This window comes from Cyanistes caeruleus, chromosome 2 (assembly GCF_971803275.1).
Source record: "Cyanistes caeruleus chromosome 2, bCyaCae1.hap1.1, whole genome shotgun sequence".
NCBI lineage: Eukaryota > Metazoa > Chordata > Aves > Passeriformes > Paridae > Cyanistes > Cyanistes caeruleus.
In genome coordinates this window covers 64,307,420-64,334,616 of record NC_141702.1, presented here as the reverse complement: position 1 = coordinate 64,334,616, position 27,197 = coordinate 64,307,420, and the positions used below count along the sequence as shown (strand labels likewise).

The following is a 27,197-nucleotide window of genomic DNA, read 5'->3' as shown; positions in this document are numbered from 1 at the left end:
GTTTTTCCATGCATATTCTGGCACTACCTGCATAAAACATGAAAGGACTGCAAGATTATTTGGCTTTCTGCATCACTAACATTAAAATAACTGACAGCTCATGCTTATGTAACGAATGTCACTCAGTTCAATACTGAGGTTTCAAGCTTTTCAACAATTTCTCAAAGTCTGAGTGACTTGCTTCATGGCTACAGAGAGCTCCCAATGTATAATATCTGCCTCCCCAAATACTCCTTATGAGGAACAAAGGTATTTTTTTAATGCATAACCAAAGTGACTAGTCCCATATCTCACACCAAGGACGTATCTATAACACCACTGCTAATATTTCAAGCAGTTTAGAAATCAAAACATCTAGGCTGAAAGCACAGTATTCATTATTTGAATTAAGAAAATAAGCAGTGCAAGCCCAGAGTGGGTTTTATGAAGCTTAATCAGGGAAAGGAACAGAAAAAAAATTCCCTTTCCATTAAGTTTCAATAAATGTAATAATTGCTGCCAAACACATTGTTCCAAACACTGCAAAGACTATTTTTTTTTTACATTTTTCCCAGTCAGTTAGCAAAAATCAGTTACTGCTACTTGAAATACAATAAAGTTCTTTTCTGAGCACAGGAAATGATAAAAACCAGGGAACAAGGCAGATTGAACAGCTGCCTCTTACTCAGTTAATGAACTCACGGACATGAATATAATTTATTACTCTAGCAGCCCCCATCCTCCAAACATAGCTCCCTGCCACCTGTGGATGTTTTACCTGTCCACGTTTCCAGGGGGCTGCTGCGGCAGCACCACGCGGGTGCAGGCGGCCGGGGTCCCGTTGTGCGGAGGTGGCAGTGCTGCGTGCTGGAGCTGAGGCCCTGCTGCAGGCTCCGACGGAGACGCAGGGCTGGCTGCAACTGGGCAGAGAATACAGGCTTTCAGAAAACCAAGCAGCAGCATCTACCCCATAGATTAGGGTGAAATATTTTCTACAAAAGGCAGCATAGCCAAGGAGAGTTACAGTTCTAAAAAAGATACGGTTCCCACAGCCCTCCCCGCTCTCTCTACCCAGCCCCATCTCCTTTGTCCACTTTTTGGGCACACAAACCCTGTTTCAGGTCCAAAGTAAACTTCACAGATTTCAAAGCCATAGCTTTGTGAACAAGAACAAACATTTTACACTCATATGTACAATTCCAACATATAAGCCAGTGGGCAAAAGAGGCTGGATCTGATAGAATGTTATGTTGTCACTTTTCAAGTAGCAACAGAGAATGGAATAGAGAAGAACTTGGATGTTGCTAATTCCATGTACTGGTATTTCTTGATTCCAGTGACTCAAAAGGAAATCAAGGAAAAAAATATCTCCATTGGGAAGGACACTTCTTTCAATAAGTACCAAGTTACTACTATAAAACATTGCAGAGAGCAACATAAAATGAGATTATCCTTGTCCCTCATGCTGAGACCATGTGACACACGTTTCTGGCCTGCCTTGTGGTTTTCTTTTAAAGTACAACTACAGCCTTCTGCGTTGTATCTAGAGTCACTCTATTCATATACAGGTCAGTAAAACGAAGCAACTGCACCCCACCCTGCTAACATCTGCTACAGTAATTGCAAGGACAATTCAGTATTCATAGTATTGGACACTTCTATCTACATTACCCAAAACTTCATCTGCTAAGCCCCCCCCTTCAGCTGCTCTATTTCACTGTACTCCAAATGTTTGGGCTGAAAATTTTTATACTGAATGTCTTAGTCTGATCTTTGGCAAAGTTTTTATATGGAAGATACTAGAAATAGAGGTTTCTGTGCTTCTACAAATGAAATAACAGGAAAATATATTTTCTTTAATGTTCAGAAGGAAAAAACATAAGAAAAAGTTGTTTGTAAATGCAGAACAACCTCACATTTTGAAGCAGAGGCCATATAAATGAAAAAAAGGTGACAGATTTTTTTTCATTGTGTGATTTGGCCATTCCAATATTCCCATAAATGTTTCCTCAGGTTCTGGCTAACAGTAAGACTTAAGAAAAAAATTTAAAACCAAACTGTTTGTGGAGAGTCAGAGGTCTGTTAAAGTGCAATACAGAAATTCATGTGGCTGGAATATGCCCAGTAATTCATACCTTTAACTCAATGGCACATATAGATAATGCAAAGTCAAATAGTTGAACAGCCCTGAGGCTGAGAGCAGTTTTCTCTTTATTCAGTCACTCCAAGACTCCGGCCTTCTCTTGGGCCTGGGGAAATGGAGATCCAAAGTCTCCTCTGCCTTAGGAAACTGATAGAAGACTACTTCTCATCTATCTCTAGAGGGAAATCACTAGCCAAAGGTTGTAGAACCCTTTATAGTTTTGTGAATTCTTTAAATGTATTACAATACCTTCAACAGTGCCCAAAGACAAAGATAACATCCCAGATGAGTCCTGTATTAATGCCTCACAAACTTTTTTCCCCAAGATAATATGTAAACAAATAAACACAGGTAATAAAATCTGCATCAAAAGGTTTCCTGACAGAACTAATTATAGGGTTCACTTCAAAAATCAAGAAAAGAATGTCATCCATTAGTCAGGGCTGCTGTCTTCCCTGTTACTCAATCCAAATACAAAGGAGCAAAAGATTAATTTAAGATTTATTATGTTATGCTACAATAAGAGAAGCTATTTGAAAGCTTGACTTCAGTATCTTTAAACAGTGCTAATTCATACCTGGCAACTGTTGAATATAGACTACATTTTATTTTTCTTCCTTTATTGTAAGTATTAAAGTCTTATATAGAAAATAACCTAAAAAGAAATAAAGATAGAGGGAATGTAGTAGAAGGAAAGGGTAAGAGAGTGTGGGTGTGACAAGACAAAGCTTTTGTAGTAGGTCAGTTTTGTCAAAAAAAGAAATGAAGACCAAGTGAATAAGGCAGCAGGTGTGAAAGAAAGAAGTGTGGAAGAAAGGAAGGGAGATGTTTAGAACGATGAATGCTTTGTTTTGATGACTAAGAAGAAATAATCTTTTAAGAAAATGGAGTAAATCTGCAACAACCACATCCGAAATAACATAAGAAACAAACTGTACAGTCAGTTTATTTTGTGATCCAAATCACAAAATAATTTCTTTTCACTTTATAAATATTTAAACTTGTTAATAAAATTTATTTTTGCTAAAGACCAATGTGACGAAGTTGTTAAAACACTGGATTCATTTAGTAATGGGTAACTAACTATACAGAAAGGCTAAGTAATTAATGTCTGCTAAGATTTCATTTATACTCCTCTCATAGATTTTTTTACTGCAATTAGTGTGCCAGGTTTCAGAACTGTTTCTCAAATCATAGTGCTCAGTAGGCATTTATTCACCTGTTCTGGTCAGGGCACAGTTAAACACAATACCTGCTTCTCCAGTAATATTTGCCTTTGATATATGTCCATTTTGCTGGTCATTGGATTTCTACAAAGGAAGGACAATTTTGTAAATTAAAAATGGCACTAAGGAAAAAACAGAAATGTGTTCAATATTTACACATGTTAAGTAGCAGCACTGACCTTATCTACGGCTTCTACACGCCTAGTTCTCCTCATGATCTCCTCAAGCCTCTACAATGAAATGTAAAGGGGTAAAACAATGTTTGCTGGCATTAATTTGAATATCTGTCTCCCAAACCACAACTGCTTGTCATTTATCAGCTGTATCTGTTTATTGCAAAAAAATGCATTATTTATTACTGCTGGCAATATTCCCTTCATTGTCGCATCAGGCCAATGAGGACTGAGCCTTTCTGAGAGCACATTTCTATCATTTACTCCCTACTGCTGAAGCGAAAACAGACTGCTAAGGCAAAACCAATCACAGTTTCTCTGCATGGACTGAGTTACCTTCTTCCTTTCCAAGCGCTCTTGCTCTTCTCTTTGGAAATGCTTTTCACGTTCTAATCGAATCCTCTCGGCCTCTTCCCGCAGGCGAGCTTCCTCTTCTTTCTATGTTGGTGGTAAAAAAAAGAAATGAGGAATAATTTACTATTTAAGGACAGTTTTACAGCCTGTGCCTAATTATGCATATCTGCAACACTCTGAAAGGACACTTTTGGGGTTGACAAATCACCAAAAATCTTTTCAGACAGAATTGCGCATTTCTTGATTAATCGCCGTGTTTTGAGTAGCATTAGGAGAGAATAACTAAACAAGGGACATCATGTTTGGTTCTGTGCCCATTCCAGAACACACCAGATGACAAATCAGGAACGAATTTTCTAGCCTTCAGCATTAAAACAGCAGCCAGGAAAGTATTGGAGAGATCAATTTTTTTGTGTGGTTAATATTTTTGAGAGTAAAATAAAGGCAGTAGAATGTTTTGTTTGGCCGACAGAGTAACTGTTCAATGAGACCAAGGGCAAACAGCCACAGGCCCATTTGCACAAACTTTCCATTTCTGCTTCTTTAATTAAATGCAAAATTTGTCTGGAATATACCGTAGAGGGGCCTTTCTCCCTGACCATGACACTGTTATATGATGGAACTACTACAATAGATCATTTTTTGCATCTCTAGCATCCAAAAAAGCCTTGGCCACGTGCTGTCTCTGAGTGCTAAACTGAGTTAAGCCTCAGTTTAACATTTCAAAGAAAGTAGCACACATCTTCTGAAAAAGAAGAATGGAGTTTCTCAGCTATATTCACTAACACAATCCTTTAAACATTTATTATCAGAAGCACACATTTGTACACCAGAAGAAAACCTCGTGTCTACAAGGCAAATTGAAGTGTTGGATTGTGGAAGAATAAAGTACATGCAAGAAGTAAGAGGACATGTGAGAAGGAAAGAATCTTATCCAGAATGCTTACCACAGCCTCTCCTGAAGTCAGTAAACCAACATTATGCCCATCAAAAATGAAAGCACTTGAAAAATTTTCATTTATTAGCATATGTCTTTTGACTAGCTACTCTGATTTCAGGAGTACTGGGCCAGATAAAGGTTCTCCTTGGTTTGATTAAATCAATCCCTTCGCACGAGCCCCACACAAAAGCAGTATTTGACACAGGACCAGAACTCAGCAGTACTACATCTCCAACACAGTGAATAGTTATCTTTGCATCTGGACTTGCTGTAACTGTTGGGACAAAGAATTCTCTGGTATAACAGCATTTATCAAAATTCCCCAATACAACCCTATTGATTTTTTTCATCACAGTTTATGAGGAGTAAGAAAGGATTTGTTCTAAATACATTGTAAAGTGAAAGAGGAAAAAAACCCCTCAAAATTCAACTCCATACCACGTGTGGAATTGCATTTCTATGGAATTAACTCTGTCCCAACAGATAGCATTTAAATTTTAGATATTGCTCTAATTTAGATGCTATGTAAGAGGTGCTGCTTCACCCACTTCACTGCCAACTAGATTGGCCCAGAAATTCCAAGAGGGAAGCATACTTGTTTCTGAATGCGCTCCATCTCTTCTTTCTCCTTCTGCTCTCTCTCTTCTGCCTGGCGGCGCAGTCGTTCCTCCTTTTCCCGCTCCTCTGCATCCCTCCTTTGCTTTTCTGCTTCTTGTCTGCGAGCTTCCTCCTCTTCGCGGCGAGCTCTTTCTTCAGCTATCCTCTGGGACAACTCTTCTTTCTTTTGTCTGCAATCATGAAAAAAGCATAAGAAAAACAGGTAATAAAAGTAGGGAGAAAAGCCAAACCACCAGGTTCCTGATCCAGCCCTGCTTGATAAAGGTGCACTGCTGCCCTATTCCTAAGCTGTCTGTTCTGCTTCCCACAGGGGCCAAACATGAAGCCCTAAGGAATATAAAAAACTTTGCAATGCAACACCAATACTTCCCCAGCATACCCCTACCTAATCTATGGCTTGCATGCTTTCTGAATCAAAACCTTTGATTAATACACTTTGCAAAACTTTCTGCTCTTTCATATTCTGAAACAGTACACATTTCTGGCACCCGTCTCACCTCATGGCAATGATTCCTTGTTTAAAAAGAAGTACCTAATTCTGCCAATTTTTGAAGGTTACCTTCTAACCTTACTAATGGCCCCTCATCCTTGTATTATGAAGTAGTTAACTTTTCCTCTTCACCTTTGAAGATTCCCAAATTATTTAGGACTTTTTAGTGTATCTTCCCAGCTGAAGAATCCTCACCTGTTTAGTAGATTTTCACATGGAAACTGTTATGTACTTGTTACCTTCTTTGATGTCTGTCTGCACTTATTTTTCTAGTTTTACTGATTTTATTATCACAAAAAATATAAAACACAACATTCAAACTGTAGATTTATCTTGATTAGTTCAGAATGACATTTTCATATTGTTCTTGTTTCTATTAACTTGTAACAGTTCATTTCCTTTGTCAACCATGACTCACCTGATACTTTCAAATATTCAACTCCAAACAAGATCTCTTCCCTCAGAAATAATTCAGCCAGAGACCAACACCAGGAGTCAAGTTAGATTTATTTCCTACACACATTCTTCTATGCTTATCAGCTTCCATTAAAATGGAAGAATTAAAATTCAATATAAAATGTAAGAAATTCAGCTTCCATTTTATAGCACAACAATATAAGATATGTCTCAAATTCACAACTGACTTATCTCACTGAAGACCAACAACATCTCGCTGGCCGCAACTCCTTTCAAGTTCTTTTTGCACAGACACTGGCAACTCCTTTCACTGTGAAAGCTGATTTTTCTTTTTATTTTTGATCTTTGTGTCATAATATTTATTCACTGTATTACTCTTATGCCACAGAAACTTTTTTTTTTCCTTTAAAACTCTTTTTGAGATGGTCAGTGTTCTGAGCCTTTTGGAAAGCCAGGCTATTTTAACTGGTTCTGCCTTGTTCCTATCAAGAAGTCCAACAAATTCCAGGGGCATGGCAGCCCTCTAAAAAAACATTCAACTTACGCTGCAGCCAGAGTCATGAGTATCCAGATGGGCTACTCATTTGCTATTAGAAAGTGAGATGTAACATTAATTACTCCCCAAAACTGCTGGGAGGGTGTGGGGGATGTCTTCATTTTAAATGAGAAAATTAAGAGGTCCAAGTCACAACAGCTGCACACCTGAAGTACCACCCACAAGAGAGATCTTACAACTCAAAGAGGCTGTGCTGATCACAAAGTTGAAAACAGCCATGTAGAATTTGCTAGAGGGAACAAAAAAAGCACAGCTTTGTTAATCTCTGAGGAAACAACAAATCACAACTGCAAGGATCTGCTCTCTCCTCCTGGCCTATTTTTAAAGCACCACTTATTCTAAGTTTTAACCTTACAGATCTGCTTAGGTATATACTGCACCAACTGAAAAAAACAACAGGAAAATATGGTTTTGGGGAGGAACTTGTGCCTCCTGCACTTCAGTGCTGTGCTTCGTATACAGCAATTTAACAGCAGAATAAACACAGGAAGCTGCTGAAAACATATCTTCTCTACTGCAGAGGCCTAGAATTACCTTTCAAGCTCTTCTCTCTCCCTCCTTTCCTGCTCCTCCCGTTCCCGCTGCTCACGAGCAAGGCGCCTCTTTTCAGTCAGCAGCCTTGTTGCTTCTTCAGGGTCAGTTGTACCTGCAGAAGGCTTGGGCAGTGCTGGAGCTGGAGAAAGAGCTGGTGGAGCAGGAGGTAGGGATGGGCTGGCTGCTGAAACAAATGGGAAAGAAAATTAGTTTGTACAGACACAGTAGCCAAGATGTCATTCTCTTGAAAGGAACAGAAAATACTTCTGAATGCACTGCAAAGTGTTCTCAAGCTCATGTGTTTTTTAAATAAGTCAGAGGAGGAGAATGTTTCTAGATGCTAGAGGTTCACATACCTTCAGAGAAGTTTGGTTTTGCAGGATATGTGAAAGCACCTGCAGCTGAAAGTGTACACCAAATTTTCTGTCAGAACAAATGCTGACAGGTGCTTAATAGGAGTTACGCTGGCTCAGCAAGTCCCTACCATCACATTCCTTAAGCTTGCTCAATTCTGTTTGAAGAGCAGAAATAAAACATTGTGAAATTATATTTTCTTCTTTCTCATCATCCACATCTGAAGATCAGAGCCAGAATTTTTGGTGACTTGGTGATCTCAAAGATCAGCTGCCTGAAGTGATCTGCACCAAGGGTAGGACGCCAGCTGTCATCATTTTTTGCAGCTGCTCCAACCTGAGGCAACTCATGGGACACAACTTTTTAAATTTTGACACAATTGGTGAACTGTGGCTTGTGTTCAAATCTCAGCAGTGCCTTCATATAAATTCTTTATTCAGGGCCAGTTTTCGTCCATGTGGCAGAGAAGATGTTACAGGTTTTTTTCAAGTAAAAGGCTAGTTCATATTTCTGTAAGTTTGCCTGCCATTCTCTAGCACAGGTACAGAGTGACTCATCACCTTTTCTCTGGACACCAGGGACCCACAAGCTAATGTTAGGAAGCATTCCCAGAGTAATCCCATCTGGTAATGCAGGCAAACATGGAGAGGGAAGACTTTGAACTGTCAATGAAATCAGATTCTGACCCCAGTAATATATATGTAAAATAAGTCACAAGGACCAGCAAGCAGATGACTTTAAATCTGCATTTCTAATCTATATTTCATCCCTAATATATTGGGATGTGACAATTTTCCTTACATCACTAACAACTTCTAAAGAGGGGTTTCCTCCCTGACTCCCCCCTTCCTATACCTCATCATGTAAACAAACATAAATTCAGTTGTTTTCTGTGCTGAATTCCCATCTGTAGACCTCCCTGCTTTCCTCTTCTATCAGCTAAAAACTACAGAGGTATTTCTATAACTCCTCCAGGGTTTGACCATGAATTCAAAGGATACTTCTACACCAGTAATTTAAAGAGTGCCGGGGCCTGTTCTCTAGCCTTGAGGTGAGCTGGCACAGTTTGGCACTAGCTCAGTGGAGCACTATTCTCTCACGTTACCAAAACAGGTATTCAGCCCGACCCCAGGGAACAGTGCGGACCCGGGCTGACCTCCAAGACATAGCTGGGACTCAGAAAATTCTGGGATGTTGAAATATAAAAAGGTAAGCAACTTGATCACTGAATTTTGGGAGCCATTTAGAGCCATGCTCTTAGTAGCCCTGGGGACAGAAGGTAAAAAAATGAGAAGCTGCAATTACAGCCTGGATCAGAAACATACCAGAGAGCCTTTGTAATTGTAAACAGTATAAATGACAGAGTTCCTGCACCTCAGCCCTTTTTAATTTACTAACACGGGCCAAGGCAGGGCTGTTGCTCTGAAGGGAGCACAGCTTTGTGCTGCTTGGGGCTCGCTTCTTGCCTCAGGTGCTGAAGTTGGCAGCAAAACAAGCAGCTTAATGCACACCTGCCCTGCTGTCACAACAGATAACACCCAAAAGACCTTGAAAGCTTCATTGGCATTAGTGAAGTTGTGTGTGAGATTTGCCTGCAAAAGCTTGAACAGCTTCATCAGCAATTGCTACCTGCTGACCCCCTGGCTGCTGGCCAGCAGGCAGCAGAGCCACACCAGTGAAAGGCCAGTGCTGTTACCTGTAGGGAATGAGCTGTATTCACCTGCAACACAGCCCCAGGAGAATTAGCAAATCAGCAACATTCCTCTAGCCCCAAATGCTGTACTTGCACCTCTCTAGACCCTTGAATTCAACCAGCAAATAAGTTTTGGCAGCTGGGGGCTCCACAGGCAGTACAAAGCCATCCTATAACCTCACATGTAAAATGCTCTGCCTGAGGTCTCCATCTTTGGTCCCAGCCAAAGCCCTCCTCTGGCTTTGGGAGAACACATTCAATTTGAAGGGCTGCTCATCACTCTAACTATAGCACTCTCCTCTTTCATTTGTCTCCACTTCATATTCTTGTTTGTATTCTTTGCTGTGAATACAAGCTGCTTGACTTTTGAATACTTTTATCACACATAACCTGTTTCAGTACTAAGAGACCTTGTCACAAACTCAAATTTTGACTGACACTGCGAGGAAGTGGAGTCTCTCTTCCTCCTGAACTAAACAGTCAGACAAGCATGATGGTTTGCCTGGTCTGTGCTTTGTACTGGAGGGCTATAACTTGTAAATACATGCAAAGTTCTCATCTCTGAAATGGTCTTAAAAGGAAGTTTTCTTCTGAAAAGGAAGCAAGCAAAAGGTGGCAATTAAATCTCCTTTGCATGCCCATGGCCAACAGACACATCCATCCACCCTTTTTGTGGGGTTGCACCTTTTGTAGTAGGATCTGGGTATCAGACAGGAACTACTGTAACAGAACTTAATAAAACAAAATAAATAAATTCATGACAGTTTTTTTTTTTCATAGAACAAGCCCAAACTACACTTGCTGCAGTTAAATGCAAGATTTCTAATACTTAAAACTGTTATCTGAAAGGTAACTGCAGGGAAGTCTACAAATTTTAAGTTCAGAATCCTAACTAACATAATTTGTTATCCCAGTGGTCACACTGGACTTTCTATCTCATCTGCAAGAGACAGTTTATGCCATATTTAGAATGAATTAAAATGTCTGCTAGAAATAAACTATATTTTTCCATTTTCATATTTATCTTTTTCCCTTTCTACACTTCACAGTCATTATTTTATTTTTTGTGTTCATCTTTTTCTGCATTGCTGCTTCTCAGGGTTGGTAGAGTTTGGTGAGGGTTTCCTGTTCATTTGTTAACTAATTATTTAATAACTCATTTTCCCTTAAAAATTCCCCCTATTCCGTTTTACTCTTTTCCTTGGTTCTTTGCATTCTACTATACTCTGCTAATCTCTCCTGATATGGTCCTCTTGCAATATTATACATAAGCTAGTAATTACATAAGTTAGTAGTGTTACCAGCACAAGTGCACTGTGTATAACATGCTCACATGAACTCATGTGATGGCTTCTTGCACTGTAAAGTCTTCAGACCATTAACATTCTATTTCAACAGTTTGTAAAGAAGCCATGTTATGATATGGAGGACAAAATTCCTGTCCAAAAGGGCAGAGAAGAGGCTTGTGAAGCCACACTGTGTGAGGCAGCTTGGCATGTTGTTTTGACTCAGAAGCAGGAGGGCTTCAACCTGTCTACAATTTCCTCATAATGAACATACATCTGCAGGAGTGTTGTGAAGAAATTCAGACTAACCTTTGACAGAAAACTACATCATTTCAGGGAAAGGGAAGGAAAAATATGAAACATTCCTTTTCCTAAAGCAGGATGTCTCCTTACCTTGAGTTAGCTCTGCTTGGACAGTGAGCTGTTCCTGACTTGCGGGTTCTCCAGCACCTGCTGAAGCTCCTTTACCCTCTTCTGTCCTCACCTCATTGGCCTTTTCAGCCTCCTTTTCTTGTCTTTTCTTCTCACTCTCTGGTTTGATTTCTTTTTTGACTGGCCGGATGTTGCCAGGAGAGGGAGGACGTGTCTGAGCAGAGGAAACTTTGGAGGAACCAGGTGGGGAAGTTATCTGCTTGGGTGTCCCAGGCAAAAAAGGCAAAGACTTTGATGCATGCCTGTGTAATCAAAGAGTGACAATGCTGGTTTTCACTTCTACTACCATAGCAGCTAAAAATGAAATCACTTCTGTGTTTTTTTCTATCAAGCAGGACTGCTGGCACAACTGATTTGGTTTCATGCAAAATGCCTCCCTCCAACTCTCCAAATGTGTGAGCACTGAGCCCTGCCAGAAAGGGAGAAACCAAGTGATTTCCTGCCCCTTCCCCTTCTCCAGAGCAGTAGCAGTTTTTTTTTTTTAAAGCAGGGCTGTCTTTCCTTTTTTTGCAGAGAAAAAACATCTGCATCATCAAATAAGTTTGCCATGTTTCATATTTAATTAATAGAACAATCAGAGCTGCCTATAGCTCATGTCCAGCTAAGCATGTACTTGACTTACCAAACTGGAGAGGGAGCTGATGATCTAGCTTTGAGGCTGGAAGTAAAATGACCTCCTTTAAAGTTGGCTGAGAAGCTGGATGACAAATGGTCCTTTTCTCTTTTGTCAGTCTATAGCTCGGCAAACAAAAAGACAAAGTCAAGCCAGAGTTCACACAGCTAAAGAAAGCAAAGCAAGCTCAGTTAAGGATGAGGAGTTGGGGGGCTGAGAAAAAGCAATGCTGAGTCAATGATTTCTACAGCTTGTTTAACAAGTTCCTTAATATAGCCCTGTAACCTGACACCATCTTTGTCAGTGAATATGCATTTGACAACAAGGACCCTTTTCAATCATTCTCTCCTGTCCTGAAATGTAATGGGCTAATTTGCAGAGGTTTATTTTCACACAGGCAAAAAAAAAATTACCTTTTATAGTTTGATCTTTGCTGATTGCCACAGAGTATCTTCCACTACATCCCACAAGCACAGTATTTATTTAGCAGAAAACACAAAACAAACTCCCCCTGCCCTTGGCTCATACTTGGTCACAGCCTTCCTACACAGCACAACATTTTGGGTTCATGCTTACAAGTGAACACCACAGATGTCCTCAAAGCTTCCAAATATGGTAGACCAATCCTATTCTTTCTTTTCTTGGATGATTTTACAGCACATACTTTTTGCCATTGGTTCTTATACATGATAGTAATTCCCTTTATCCTTCTTTATTTTTAAAAAATAAAATCCTAAGTTGAGAAATATTTCTAGTAATACAAACCAGAGCTACAATAGAACTATTGCTTTAAGGGAATATATGAGAATATAGGCATCTATTTACTTCCCATATTTAAATCTAGACTAAAAACTTCATGGTTTTAGAATAATGAGCTCAGATCTCAAGAATCTAAAGTCTGAAGAACAGGAATACTGGAAAGTACACTGAGCTGCCAGTCAGCCAGCATGATGCAGAGGCTGCTGCTCATCACCTTGGCTGGAGCTTAAACACAACCCCTGCAGCAGGTGTGTCATGAGGCTTGAGAGCCACACCAGCTGAAACCTGTGCAATGCTCGTCCCCTGAACTGAAAGCCAGGTTAACAACTGGAAAAGAAAGACTGAAAATAACTCCATGAGCACATCATGTGCTGAGTTATCAAAGTAAACACAAGGAGAATAAATGCATTACAATCAACAAGAGTTTTAGCTTGCTAGCAGTAACTCTGTATTGGATTTGCTTTATTAGTACTGAAAGTAGAGCATCAGAAAATTTTTCTTCATATAAATAAAGTTAACAGCTGAACTCATACAGAAGTTTGCAGAAGCATAAACGATTCTCCACGTCACACAGGCTACTGGAAACAGCTCTTAATTCACTCATTTTATATTAACAACAGTTTTCTATCACCTCCACCAAAAAGTAACAACCTTTCTTCTTTTTAATCTGGGAAAAAAAAAAAAAAAAGACCAAACCCCAAACCTCTTGCAATCAGAAGGACTCAAGAGGAAGAACCATTAGGTCAGGGGAGTGCAATGCTCTATGCACACAGTAGGAAATTTCTCTAGAGATAATACCAAGGCTATGCCTTAGCTTAAACTTCAGTATACTACCCTAAAGATGAAGTATTGGCTATGACTCATGACACTTTGATTAACACTGCTTCCAACAAGGATGTCAATAGCAGCACTGTCTCTTGACCTTCTGCCCATCAAACAAAAATGCAAGCACCTCTTGCACAATGTTTTGCAGAGATGACTTCAACTCTTCTCACACTCTCAGGCTGTAAGTACAAGAAAAATGTAACTGCTCAGGTTCACCAAATGAATCTGAACTGGGTCTGACTGCATCCCACCGGCTTGGAGCACAGTCAACACAAGTTTGGTCTACTGTTTTGATGTTCCTAAAAGCTCAGATCAGCCCTAGTACTGCTACTAAATCATTCAGAATGAACCAGTGGAAAGCCTTGTTTATAAACCATGATCCTAAACCAACTTCTTCCTTCCCAGTGGGCGAAAGTTTACTAGCCTGGTCTCCTAAGAAAGCCCAGATGAAGTGAGAGTACTCTGTGTACTTGTGTATAGAGACATGGGAGTGCACGCACTCCCCCCCACCTCTTTATCTTAGTGGCTCAGCTGAATTTGCTGGAGGCCTCAGAAGACATCAAAATCTGGAACCTCTGTGAAAACAGCCTGCTGGGAAAAACTATTTCCCCACTGAAGGAGAAATGGCAACACCATCTTGGGCCTTAAAAGGCAGCAAAGAACACAGTTAAGAATGGGGCACTGTGCCTTGTGAGAAGCTAAGGCATCTACTCTGCAAACACAGGTGTTTGGAAAACATCAGTGCTTTTCCACACGGATTCTTTGGTGAGCAATCAGGCTGTGTCACTACATATCCTAGTGTGTTTCAGTTAGAATCCAGCCAACTATGACACAAACTGGAGAGGGTGGGGACAGTGCAGAGGGGAGGAAGTATCCCTGCAGCTATTCCAGTCCCAACAAGCAGTGCAGTCATGGCACGGGACACAGAGTACTCGTGCAGCTGCCAAGCTTACCCCTGCAAGGTGCGTTGTTCGCCGACGTCCAACGGCATCAGTAGAAGCATAAAGTTTTGCTCGTTCTCCTGAATTCCTACAGTTCATGGCCTTGTAGGACAGAGGGCTGAGGGGGCTGCAAGATGCTGAACGGGGACAAAGGGGGATAACTACGGTGTTGGTTGGTTTGGTTATTTATTAGTTTTAATTACAGAGTAGCATTGGAGAATTGACAGAGGAAAGCCAGCAGGAAGAGAAAAGACCGAGAAAGACAGAAAAGAAAGAAGGTGTTAATACAAAGAGAAATGAATAATTATCAAGTCAGAACCATCATTTGACACTTTTGCTTGGCCACACATACAGTAAGGATGCAAGTTCAGTAGATGCTCATGCAATCCATTTGTAAACTAATAATTTCTTTCTAAAAAATTAAGAAGTATGCCATGATACTGGATAGCAGATAGTATTTTCCCGTTAAGTTTTTGTACAACTGGTGGTTCTGAAAAAGCAGTAGAAACAGTGGCTGGTCTGCCAGATTAGCTTAGTACATACATTGGAATGAGTTTCAATTACATTCAGAATAGAAAGCTATCAAATGGAATCAAAATGCCTAGGAATTGCATTGGAAGTGAAGTAAAACTAACGGAGACATACACACAAAGATCAAAACTCATTAACAATACAAAACAGTTTCAACTAGGAAATTAATGAAATTGCTGTCTACATTTTACAGCAAGTGATTTGTTTTTAAAAATTCTTCTTTTTAGGAATATTTTATCCCATCATATTTTTTGGTATTTCTAGAATAACAACTTAAATACATTTTCAACAGCAAACTATTTTACACATTTAAAGAAAAAGCAGGCTTACAACAACAAATCAGCTTGGAAATTAGAATTTGAGTAACCAGGATGGCAGCTTTTGTTGGTTTGCACAAGCAAAAAGACTATTACCAAAAGATCTGACAATAGCAGGTATCAGATATACAGTGCTCTGATTTTATCTTCAAAGAGAGCTTTAACTGCCAAACATGTCATGGGAAACTTCTTGCAGCAAAGTGTTCTTGGACTTTCACTTGATTTAACTGAAGGAGAAGATTGGGAAAAACTATGCTATTACTGCAAAGTTTTATTTTTCTGCTCCTGTTTGTCTCTTCTGGTCATTTAATTGAGTCTTAGCACAATTATTACCCTTAAGGAAAAAATAGGGACTCTATATAATATCTTCCTATTCTTTTTTTTTTCCCATGTCAAAGAAATTTACATCCTCTATTGCCTTAATGAAAAGCCAAACCAAACGAATATTTCTTGCCTGTATATCCCTCTCTGATCACACTTGAAAGAAAGCAGTTCCACATACAGTTAATTCTTCCAGTCTTACAAAAGTACAGCTGCTGCTACAGGAAGAGCTCATAGACTTAACAGTACTAATGCTGCAAATTCTCCTGCACCAAGAGATTAACATTATGAATAGAGTCTCACGTAAGGGTTACAGCAAAGGCACTAATGCTTGCCTTATAGTTTATAGGGATTTATGTTTAATGAGGAATTATGACTTAAAAACAAGCAAGAAACAAGAAAACAGGGGTTTTTGTTTGTGTTTTTATTTTGGTTGAGTCCATCTAAGCCAGATAGGAGGCAGTGGCATAATGCTTTACACCACTTATAATTTATGTGGCTCCTGCTCTGTGAATCAATTCCCCTTGTGCATGCTGATTATCTGAAGTTACCACCAAGGATGACAGTGCAAGTATTAAAAGAGAAACAGTTCATTTTCATTTGTGAAGTTGCCAAACAATGCTTTAGGCAGCACTTCCAATGATTCATGTACTAACAGGACTACATCTATTCAGAGGAGCTTTTTGAAAGCTATTTAAAAAACATTTTAGTTTTGAAGGATTTATTTTTAAAAAGATCCCAATGTACTCTTATGCTGGATGTCCCTAATAGCTCACTTAAGATTTAAATACATGAATCCATATTTAACTCAGTTTGGATTTTTTACATTGCAATTTATTTTTACAGCCAAAGGGCAGGGTAACTTTCAAGGGAATAATGGCAGGCTGGGATGACTGGAATACTCTGAGCACAGCTGTGAGCCCTTGCCATCACCTGATCATTAATCTCCAGGAAGCATCCTGTATGAAAGGGCTGAAGTTATAGCTCCTAGAGAATAATACCTGGAGAACAATGAGCAGATGGATTGTTCTTCTGGTGGTATAGTTCCAGTTAGCATAGGGAAGGAATTTCAAGGAACTGCCTTAGACTGAACTGACAAATCAGTCTTTCCTGCTACTTGTAGCCTTTCTCAATGTTCCACTCAGTTTAGAGTTGGTTGTGCGGTATAAACAAGAGCAGTCCCAAAAAACTTCATGCTTGCTCCAGGAACCACTTACATGATGCGTTCTCAACTATTCCCTAATGAAGAGCTGAATTTCCAATACCCTTCATGGTAGGTGATATTAAATATTAATTTTACAAGTTATTGGTTTTGAAGAGTAAAAAAGAATTCTGTGCTTATTGATTCTACTATTTGCAGACTATCATCCACATTTTTGCTCCTACAGCACTACCCCCGTGGAAACGTACCACAGCCTAATTAGTTATAAGAGTTCTTAAGTGAAAGCTTCTTTAAAAGTAATCTTAGCAGATCTCTGTTCCTTCTTACCTTCTATGTTCTTTAATTAGAATAAAAATCCTGTCCACAACAGACAAGAAAGACTTGCCTAGACTTACAATAATATATTGCTGCACATGCTGAGGGTATAATGGTAAAGTTCCCAGTGGATGATTATAAAACATCCTATGAAAACAGAAGAGGCACCTGTCACCTGCCTAAAATACATGATAAGCGAGTATGCCCTGGTTGTATTTGGAATACAGTTCTGCCTGGGCCTTCAATTACCACCTGGCAATATCATCACATTTCTGCACATACATTTTCCCTCAGTAAGTGCTATCAGGGACCTGTTCTGGGGTTGGCACACAACGTTACAATTATTATAACCTCACTAAACTTGCACATTTAACTTCACAGGTATTAAATGCACAGTAGCCAGGGCCTATTTTTATAAAAGTCTAACTCTCTCCACGTGGGAAGTGCTCTGGCAGGAGCTGAAACTCCTTTGCAGCAAGCAGCTCAGAGCTTTAGCAGTGGATGTGCTAAATCAGCTCTTTCCAACAAGGTGTGCATTTGCTTAAACAGCCAAGGTCAGCGTGATGTTGTTGCCCTGCATGTTTTGTATTCATTTATTGCATTGATGAAGAGGCAAAAGTAAGAAAGAGGCATAGCAAACAACTACGGAGAAGCTTTCATGCTGTCATGCACACTAATCACGGACATTCAAGTTCATTCTGGGATGCTACCATAGATTCATAATTAGATCAATGACTTTACAACATCCGGCAAGGAATCTGGAAAAATAAACGTCTGAGACGTGAAGCCTCTGTTCTTATAGGATTACCTGCATCTCCAGACAATGCAGCTGTGCTTTTACTCCGAGCCAGGAATGAGTGTGTGGGCGTCAGGAGCCTGCTAACGATGCTGCTCTCCCATGGACTGAGCTGGAGACGGCGAGCTGAACGTGCACCATACAAGCAAGATGTTAGATCAAACACCTCACATATAACCACATGCTGCAGAGTGTTAGTACTGTTTTCTCACTACTGCATACCATGAAAACCTTGAAACTGTCCACAATAGTTCGGTGGTTTGCATTTTATTATTACTTCTTTTTAGCAGAAAAATTCCTATAGAAATATGTACATAGGAACATTTAATTTATGTTACTGCCTGTGGCATTGCAGCAAATTGTTACCAAATGAACACTAATATTTTGCACATCTGCCACATTCCATGTTAGGAATGACAGGATAATTTCTCTACTAGAAGGACAGTTGCCACTCCTAAATATAGACTTCAACATTTTGTGTCCCAAAGTCTTCCTATACAAAGGATATGTAGTCTTCCAGTTGCACTAAAACACCTTCTAAAGTTTACCAGCCTACCTAGAAAACACAGAAAAGGTTGCTTACTGCTATAGAGAGAATTTTGTCAATTTTGTCAATGAGGTTTTATCAAAGTATTGCAAAAGGGTACTGCACCTCAACTGCAGATACCAAGCTCAGCAGCTACAGTTGTCTCAGTAATAATAGGTGAAGCCACAGAAAACATTTTGATCATTAATTCTCTGTCCAAAGATCCTGCTAATGATCACTTTCCATGCAGAACAGTAAAAAGAATAAACTTTTCAAAGAGTTGCTCTGTTTTTAAAACGCACTACCTGTTGACCTGGCTGCAATTGCACTGGTACTTTGCTTTTCCCAGTGTTGTCTAATGCAAGCATAGCTTGTCAATAGAATCCTTTTATCTTGTAAAGTTTTTTGGTTTTGTTTTTTTTTTTTTTTTAAATGCTAACTAAACATTTATCATGGTGAAGTATTAACCAGAAGAATCCTGTAAGTTACTTTCTGTATTGAATTGGGTATTTTCTTGATATTCCAATACAACAAATTGCTTTATAATTTGTTGTATAACTGCATCACAAGTCAAAACATTCAACTACTTCCCAAAGTAGTTCATTATAGTAAGCTTACACTATAGCAATAATCTTGATATTGCAAGCAAAATCAGGTCTTCTTACATCTCAGCATTCATTTGCCTTAGTTTAATGTTTGCAGCAACAAAAGTGTAGCTTGAATTTATGAGGCTCAATCTCTATAACATTCACTGAAGTGACTGGCTGTAACAAACTTGACATTCATTTGCATTTTTAAAGGAAGAGAGCCATCACTTTTAATAAATGTAAACGCTGAATCTGTCTTTAATCTACTCTTTGCTGAGCCCCATGAAAAGAGAGGCTGATCTCGATCTCCTCCTATGAAAATATAATTGCTTAATCTGCCCTCAGAGCTGTTTTGCACTTCTCATATTGCTCCCTTAAATTCCACTGATGCAATAAGGGGCATTACTATAGAAATACAGGACTCTCAAACACAGCAGGCTCTTTTCATAACCGTCCTTTTATACAATGTACTATTGCCAGAGCTTTCTCTGATTAATGATTCCATTCTGCAATGGTAGAGATCATAGAAACGCACAAAATACCCTACAGAGACCTCCATTACAGCACACACATTATCATTAAGCTTGCAGTTTAACAATGAAGAAATCACAGAGATACCATTAAACTGGATGCAGTAATGGTAAAGACTTTGCTTCCTTCCATCTCCAGGCACCATGCTTGATGTGATCACTGTTTAAAGCTACTGTTGCAAGACAACAGATTCTTTTTTATGGTCTCAGGCTTTAGTAGGTGAGGCTCACAGGTATGGTTGTGGATGAGTTTGGAGAACTCTAGTTGGAGAACTTAATTTAACATAAAGATCACACAACTTCAGAAGGCAATCCCTGATATTTTAGGCCAGTAAACCAGTACTATATATACACCATCCATTTCTTGGAGTTTATCTTTACATGATAAGTAAATGCCACAATGTAAATATGGCCCTTACATCACATATAAGCCCCCAGAGATGAAGTAATCTCAAGAGGACACAGCTAAGAGACTGATGATTTACAATACCTATGTCTCACCTGCCACGTCTTGCATGTTCCTTGTCCTAAAGATTAGTATGGTTTAATTATCTTTGCCCCTAACTCAGGGGAGTTTGTATCCACATCCCCTACTGGAAGAAATCACATGTCCACAGCATCCAGCTGAAGCACTGGGACAGCATGTGGAAGTGAGCTAGCTGATATGCACAACAGTGGACTAAAACCAAAAACTTTCTTCTCCATATAAGCAATAGGCCTAGTCCAGAGATGTCAAAATAGCTTCAGCCAGAACCTTGGAGCGAAGTCTCCCTGATTCTCTACAATGGGTTTAGATCAGAGTTTGTTTAGATGCACCTTGGCTTTGTGGGCCAGGGTCATCACATACTGAATTTTCCAAATGCACAGCTCCCTGAAAGCATCACACTCCGTGCATTCAATATGCATTTGAACAGATTAGTGCAGCATTCACCTAGAACAGACAAACTTTTGCCCACTGGGTTCCAACTACATGAGTATTAATACCTAAATGCATTGATCAGCTTCAGTTTGGCTCAAACCACACTGGAGCAAAACTGAGTACCAAAGAAAGAACATCCCAAAATAATAAGATAATCTTTAAGACAATGAAGTCAGCTTTTTTTTTCTTGCTCTTTTTGTTTTTTATGCCTCAGGGTGACGTTTTCAAGATTTAGTCTTTCAAACCATCTGACAGACAAGGGGAAGCAGTATTTTTTGTTCTCATCCCTCTAAGGGCAATTTCACAGAATTATAGAATGGTTTAGGTTGCAAGGGACTTGAAAGATCACCTAGTTCCAATCTTCCTCCCATGGGCAGGGACGCCTTCCATTAGACCAGGCTCCTCAAAGCCCCATCCAACTAGACCCTGGGTATCCACAATTTCTATGGGCAACCTGTTCCACCAACCTATCTCACCAGCCTCAGAGTGAAGATTTTCTTCCTAATATCCAATCTAAACCTTTTTGTTTGAAGCAATTACCTCTTGGTCCCATTACTACACGTCCTTGTAAAAAGTCCTTCCCCAGTTCTCTTGGAGGACCCTTTTGCTGTAAAGTCTCCCTGGAGCCTTCTCTTCAGTCTGAGCAAGCCCAACTCTCTCAGCCACAAGCAGGTTATTTTTAACAGATTAAAGATGCTTATAATCTTCCTTGTAGCTAAAAACCACACAAAAGTTGCAGGGAGCTGGCAAAAGTAAATTCATTACAATCATCTATATTTGTCTTCAGGATATACAACCTGAATACTGGAAAGTTGTCTTAGCAGCAGCAGAATAATTTGCAAGTAAGCAAACAGTAGCATTTGATTAGTTGTAGGAACAGATGGGAGGCAGGGATTTAACAGGCCTTCTGATGAGCACCACAAAGGAGGCTCTCATTGAAAAATGTGGTGTTTGCTTATACACATACACGATATGGTGTGTAAATGGGGGAAACTGCTCTTTCAACAGGAAACAATACTGGAACCCCTGAATGTCTTCTATAATGGTTGCAGAAAACAGTGATGCAGTGATTGAGACGATCATCTGCTTGAAAGAAAAATCACTGCAGAGAAGTGGAGGAAAACAACTAGGATGTAAGTTCTGCAAAACTTGAAGTATGCAACTCACACCTCATGAAAAGTATTATCCCCTTGCAAAGGTCTTAAAGAGTACAACTGCCAAAATCTATTGGTCAACAGCAGATTTCTCCGGTTGAATATGTGTTCATGTTTTGTTACAGTTTCAACTATTCACTAACTACAGTAACATAAAAGCATAATGAGAAACCTGTACTAGCTGCCCAATTGTACAGCTGTGATAAAGAGCTATATAGCAATACAGTGTTTGAAATGGCATTAATCAGTCTTTTAGCCAATCAGTTAATGAAAACTTTTGTCTTCTGCTGCACCAAAAAAAAAAAAAAAAAAAAAAAAAAAAAAGTCCTTCAAATGATAAAAACGTGCTGCACAACAGATGACAAGTTCATGCTGACAACTATAAGCCACTTAGTAGGTAAGCTTATCATCCTTATCTCCAGCTTGCTGTTTTGCAGGTAGGAGTCTGTATTACAGACAAAGTGTGATTGGGTGCCCTCTGGAAGGTGAAATGGGGAGCAGGCAGTCACAGCCTTGCTTTAAGCACCTGCCTTAAGAGGTTGAGGCCATTGGAGAGACTCGTGGCACTTCTCCAGATACATGGCTCAACTAGATTTAGGTATCTGACTTTGCATGAGAAAAAGCATTTATAGCATTTGAATTTACTTTTTGTCTTGAAGTCTGCAAAAGTCACAATAGACTCCTAAAGGGTTCTGTGCTTTTTTAGTAAAAATGCCAAGCAAAGAATGCTTCAACATCTTGACGTACAGCCATCACATCCATATTCCTAGTATTCAATTTAACTTCTCCTGAACTTGAAATGGGTGCAGAAGGAAAAACACTGTGTTGCAGTCCATAGGAGACTATCTTTCTTCCTTAATGCCTGCTTCTGTTCACCTGCCCACATCACCAAGACCCTTCCTAAAAAAAATCATCCCTTGGCAAAAAAAGCAACCATTTGAAAGACAATATACACACCTGAAAAGCTAGTAAAGATAAAACTGACTGGATTCCAACACTCAGAGCAAGAAATGACTGGTGTTTAGGAATAATTAATTCCAAATGTACTACTGTATTTTTCACAAGTTACCAGCCTGTACAACTAGGTTAGCCCACTAGGATGAACATGGCTCATCAAATCAAGCAGATACTCATGTTCACGCAAATCTGGAACTTAGTTAAGACACAAATAATGACATTAACCAGACAACACAACAAAAAGTCCATTAAAAAATTGTTTTTTAAAACAATTTTATGGATGGAAATGGGACAGAACTCATTCTCAGTAGAGGACAAAAAAAATCCCTACCAAGTACTTTGCTGTAAAGCTCTTTGCACAAGTTACACAAGAGACATTCTTTAATAAAACTTTTAAGCTCAATGCTTCAATCTCATAAGTCCTCAGAACAGAGGCAGCAATTCAGCTATGTTAATTTTTAAAATCTTGATGGTTTATCATTTTTCAGACTTGTAAACACCAAAAATGTACACTGAAATGAAGCAATCTTTGAGAAATAACTGGACACAAAAAGTCAATAAACAGACAATATGAAAAACAGCCACACCTCTTTCATAAAATAACCAGAAATGGTAATAAAATAACCAGAAACTGTAATAAAGTAACTGCTCGAAAGCTTCATGCAATATGTTCTTAGACATTCAAGAACTACTACGAAAAAGGAAAGAACAAAATAATGACAAAATGGTCTAACGCAAATAAAAGGTCACACATGATTTTGCATGCACTATGGAGTGATGTATTCTTTCAATAGTTGTACCTCATTTACTAAAAACCTGACAGAAGCACTGCTTTTATCATTTGCTAAAGCAGAATTGTTTAGGTAAGTTTTCTTGTTTTAAAGAACAAGAATTATTTGTTCTCACAGGAAAAAATGTTCAACCATTTATTTACTTGTCACATTTGAAGTCTTTCCACTACCACTTAGATGAAGTACAGAAAACGACTTCAGGAGCTTTTTTTTATGTGCAAAGTAATACATCAGTATAGAACATTCTTTCTTGCTGCTCTTTTAATGCCCTTTTTCTTCAAAACTGTACCTCTGTCTGGAGAATTTAGTAATGTTGCAGATGAGGAGGAGAGCCGCTTGTTTATGACTGGATCAACATGTTTCGAAAGGTTCATTGTTGAAACAGACCGCCTGTCTCGATCTAAAACAAATGGAGATAATGCTAATTGACAGCCCGCATGCAATAGTGCAAGTTCCTAGCTCACTAGTGGGAGGAGGAAAACAGGACTAGGTCACTCCTGCTCTACCACAAGAACTTCCAAAGTAGAATGGATTTATCAGCAGACGTTGTACAGGTGACTCAAAGACTGGGCACAACACAGTTTAAGCTTCAAGTGTGTAAAATATTCTGTTCATTATCACTCAATGGGTTGCAATCTAAAGACTTTCAATATTGTCAGAAAATCTTTGCTCATGACTCATAACAGAAAGCTTCAGGGAAGGACCAAGATGCTCGGAAACTAAAAGCTATTCACTAAAAAAAACTCCCTGGTATCTGAATCAAAGGTGACTGGGCACTGTTACTAGGCAGATGGTCAATAATACCATGCTGAAAGTTTAAGGGAAGACTAGTGCACAGAGGAAGTGAGGGTAAGCACAAAAGAAATAAAAATACTAAGTTAAAAATCCCACAGTTGTGTGTAAGTGCTAAACCACCCACCATAGAGTTATTTTCAGCATGCTGAGAATGAAGTTGTAGTGAGTCAATCCAACTCAGCACACACCTTAGCAGATTACAAAAAATCAGCCTCTGCAGAAAGTACTTGTAATGCACCTACTTGGCATACATAACATGAAAAATTTATCATCTGATTTTAGTTTCTATACATTTTAGAGCAATATTACATCATTTGCACAACTGCTGCAGTCAGCCTCTGCGCCCTGCTGCAGGGGTGATGGTTACTTCAAGAACAGAGACTGCACACACCTTGTGCATATGTGTCTCAAAGGAAGTTTGCTGTGTCCTTCCTTTCCTCTCTCAAAAATAAACAAAACAACCCCAAACAAAAAGAGCTCCACGCTCCATGCATTGACTACACATTCCCCATTACAAATTTTCATCTGAAAATCTGACACCCAAAAGATGCTGTGAGAATCAATTCTGCTTTTGCTTATGTTTTGGCATGTCCTGAACCTCAGCACTACTCAGCAAAGCACTCAACCATGCTGAAATGCAATGAGGCTTGAGCATATGCCTAACTGCTCTGCTGATTCATATTCTGTGTGTGAAAAAATGTGACTGTACACTGTTTTCAAAGCAGATACAAACTCAGGACAATGACAGCATTAAGGATACTGCTGCCGAAGTATTATTTGCCATTGTTTATTTAGGACAAGTGTATTAACAGTGTATTCACCTGTTCTGTCCCAACAGATTAAATTATACTCCCTGTGTACAAAAAATTTAATAGAGATATGAAAAATACCTTAACTCTCCCCCAGATCTATGAACCAAATAGGATTCACTATAACTGGCTGGACTGAAGAAAGATTCTCCCTACCCCTCGTGATTATTTGCAAACTTTAACGTTGGAATGACTTGGTGAGGGCAGAGAACTGGTGGACTGGACACTGGCAGGGGAATAAAACTCTGAAATGAGTTTTAAAAAGGAGAAATCCAAATGTTACAGCGAAGAACAAGACCTCTGTAGGTTGGCAAGATGATCCCAAATTGATCTATGGGGTAAACTAGAGAATGCCCTGTTCAAGTCGCTACTGGAGACAGGATGCTCAGGCTTCCTGAGACCAGAATGATATTTGTGGGAACGGGATAGGGATTTTGATCTCACATCTAATCTTCCACTGAGAGACGACTCAACATCAGTACAGGTTTCTACACCTGGCAGAAAGGATGTACTGCATAAACTGGCTTTCTGATGATGACAAATGACAATATTGAAAATCACCTCTGCTGTTAGGCATGACAGCATTTCTTGTGTCAATGAACCTTACTTAAATGAATGGCATTCAGCATAAGGATTTGCATACAAGTGTTGGCAGTACGAATCCTATAAATGTAGAATAGGCCAAATGCAATCCATTGCCTGGGAAATTGCTGCTTTCTTTATCCAAAAAAAAAAAAAAACCAAAAAAGAAACAACAAAAAAAAAGGAATTAAAATACCCATGAGCAATGAAACAGCCAACGCAGCTGGTTATGTGTCTGTGTTCATGTGCAAAATAATTGTAAATCCTATGTGCAGTATGCCAAAAAGGTTTCAGAAAATAACAAAATATTCAAATTTGCTCTCCTTGAATTCCAGTAGATAGAATATTATGCTTCATTTCAGTGAATTGTGCCAAATCTTTCGAGTCAGCCAGCAGTAACTCTCCACCATAGAAATAAATAATAATGAAATATCTGGTACTAACAACAGTTCTAATCTATCAGCATGGTGTTAAGCATGCATTGCAACTACATGAGGGTGGTTTAGTTACTGATGATCTCACTTCCTGAGAACTAGCTATGGGTAAAGGAATAACAAAACACAGCATTATGTACCAGGTTTTCTAGCACCACCCAGAGATTTGAAGTGGTGCTCCAGGCCTGCTAAATCGAGAAAGGTGAATGATGATTCAAAAAAATAACCTAGGGACAGAATGCAAGACAATGATTTTTCACAGAAAATCAAATAAAAATCAAATAAGCTATACAAAGTTAAGCAAAAAAGTAACCTTTTATGAAAAATAACTGTTTATTGAATTTAAATATGACAAAGATTTCAGACCATTCTTTTCTCAACTTTTTTTTCCCCTCCCCTGATGAGAGGTTAGACGCATTGAAATTAGAATAGGAAGAAAAGAACTTTAAGGATCACTTTCTGTTCAAAGAAGTAAAAGAAAAGTTCTCTTTTGGGGGGCTTGATTCACATTAATGACTGGCAAATTAAGTTGGAGAAGATAATTGAGGAAAAAAGCATATAGCTAAAATCCACTTAATTTTCCAATCTTTAAGTCTCTTTAGGGGAAGAAAAGGTACTTATATTTCTCCAAATTTCAGTACAAGGCACAGACTGCTTATTACAAAGAACAATTTTCCTTCCTTGTGTCTACTTGAACCTCAGTATTTGGTCATTTCCACCAGACCTGCTTTTAGAGGCACACAGCTAGCATTTGCCACAGTAGCTCGTATCACAAGATTGACACAGCACAAGCACACCCACACATACACACAGGAACCACAGCAAAGCAGCAGAAGCGAGAAGCTGTAGCAAGGTAGGTACAGAATAAATCAACTCCAGAAACAAGCTGTAACTTCTGTTCAGAATTCTTTCTGCTTGTTACCTTTTTGCTACAAGAGAATGTCACAAACATGCTGCTGCTAGCAATAATAGGACCAAGAGCAAAGAATTCAAACTAAGATGCAGCAAATCATCCTGCCTTTCAGAAGAAGAAAAGTAAACTCCAGTTGACTGGTGGGGAAGGGAAAGTGCCGAGCAAAGCAAGCCTCCCTCTTTACCTGCGTTGTTAATGCGGTTGTGTAGTGCTCCTCCCCAGGACCACCTGTTTTGCCTTTGTTTTGGCTTCTGGCTTCTTTCAATTGTGCGACGTACAACAGCTTCATGTCGTTCCTTGAGTACAACAGGACAATACATTTGGATACTACTGGATTTTTAACTTTATTTTCTCATCAAACCCTGCTACCCTCCATCCACATGGACAAAAACAAGTAGGTGTCTTACAATTGTGTTTAAGCTTAC

General features: G+C 39.2%; 1 protein-coding gene across 11 annotated transcripts in view; it reads right to left on the bottom strand.

Moving 5' to 3' along the window:
* The window catches only part of MAP7 (microtubule associated protein 7), a 104,947-nt gene that overhangs the window by 7,832 nt on the left and 69,918 nt on the right, over positions 1-27,197 (bottom strand). For 2 of the 11 annotated variants that reach the window (XM_086877496.1, XM_086877489.1), the window contains exons 5-16: positions 26,957-27,068; positions 23,529-23,639; positions 17,788-17,901; positions 14,346-14,494; positions 11,818-11,927; positions 11,157-11,437; positions 7,431-7,614; positions 5,411-5,603; positions 3,858-3,959; positions 3,528-3,578; positions 3,375-3,432; positions 758-899 (exon numbers count right to left, since the gene is read on the bottom strand). In XM_086877496.1, coding sequence (XP_086733622.1) covers positions 758-899; positions 3,375-3,432; positions 3,528-3,578; positions 3,858-3,959; positions 5,411-5,603; positions 7,431-7,614; positions 11,157-11,437; positions 11,818-11,927; positions 14,346-14,494; positions 17,788-17,901; positions 23,529-23,639; positions 26,957-27,068 — 1,607 coding nt within the window. The remainder of the gene's footprint in view (positions 1-757; positions 900-3,374; positions 3,433-3,527; positions 3,579-3,857; positions 3,960-5,410; positions 5,604-7,430; positions 7,615-11,156; positions 11,438-11,817; positions 11,928-14,345; positions 14,495-17,787; positions 17,902-23,528; positions 23,640-26,956; positions 27,069-27,197) is intronic. The other 9 variants (XM_086877493.1, XM_086877492.1, XM_086877494.1 and 6 more) reach the window with 7 other exon arrangements.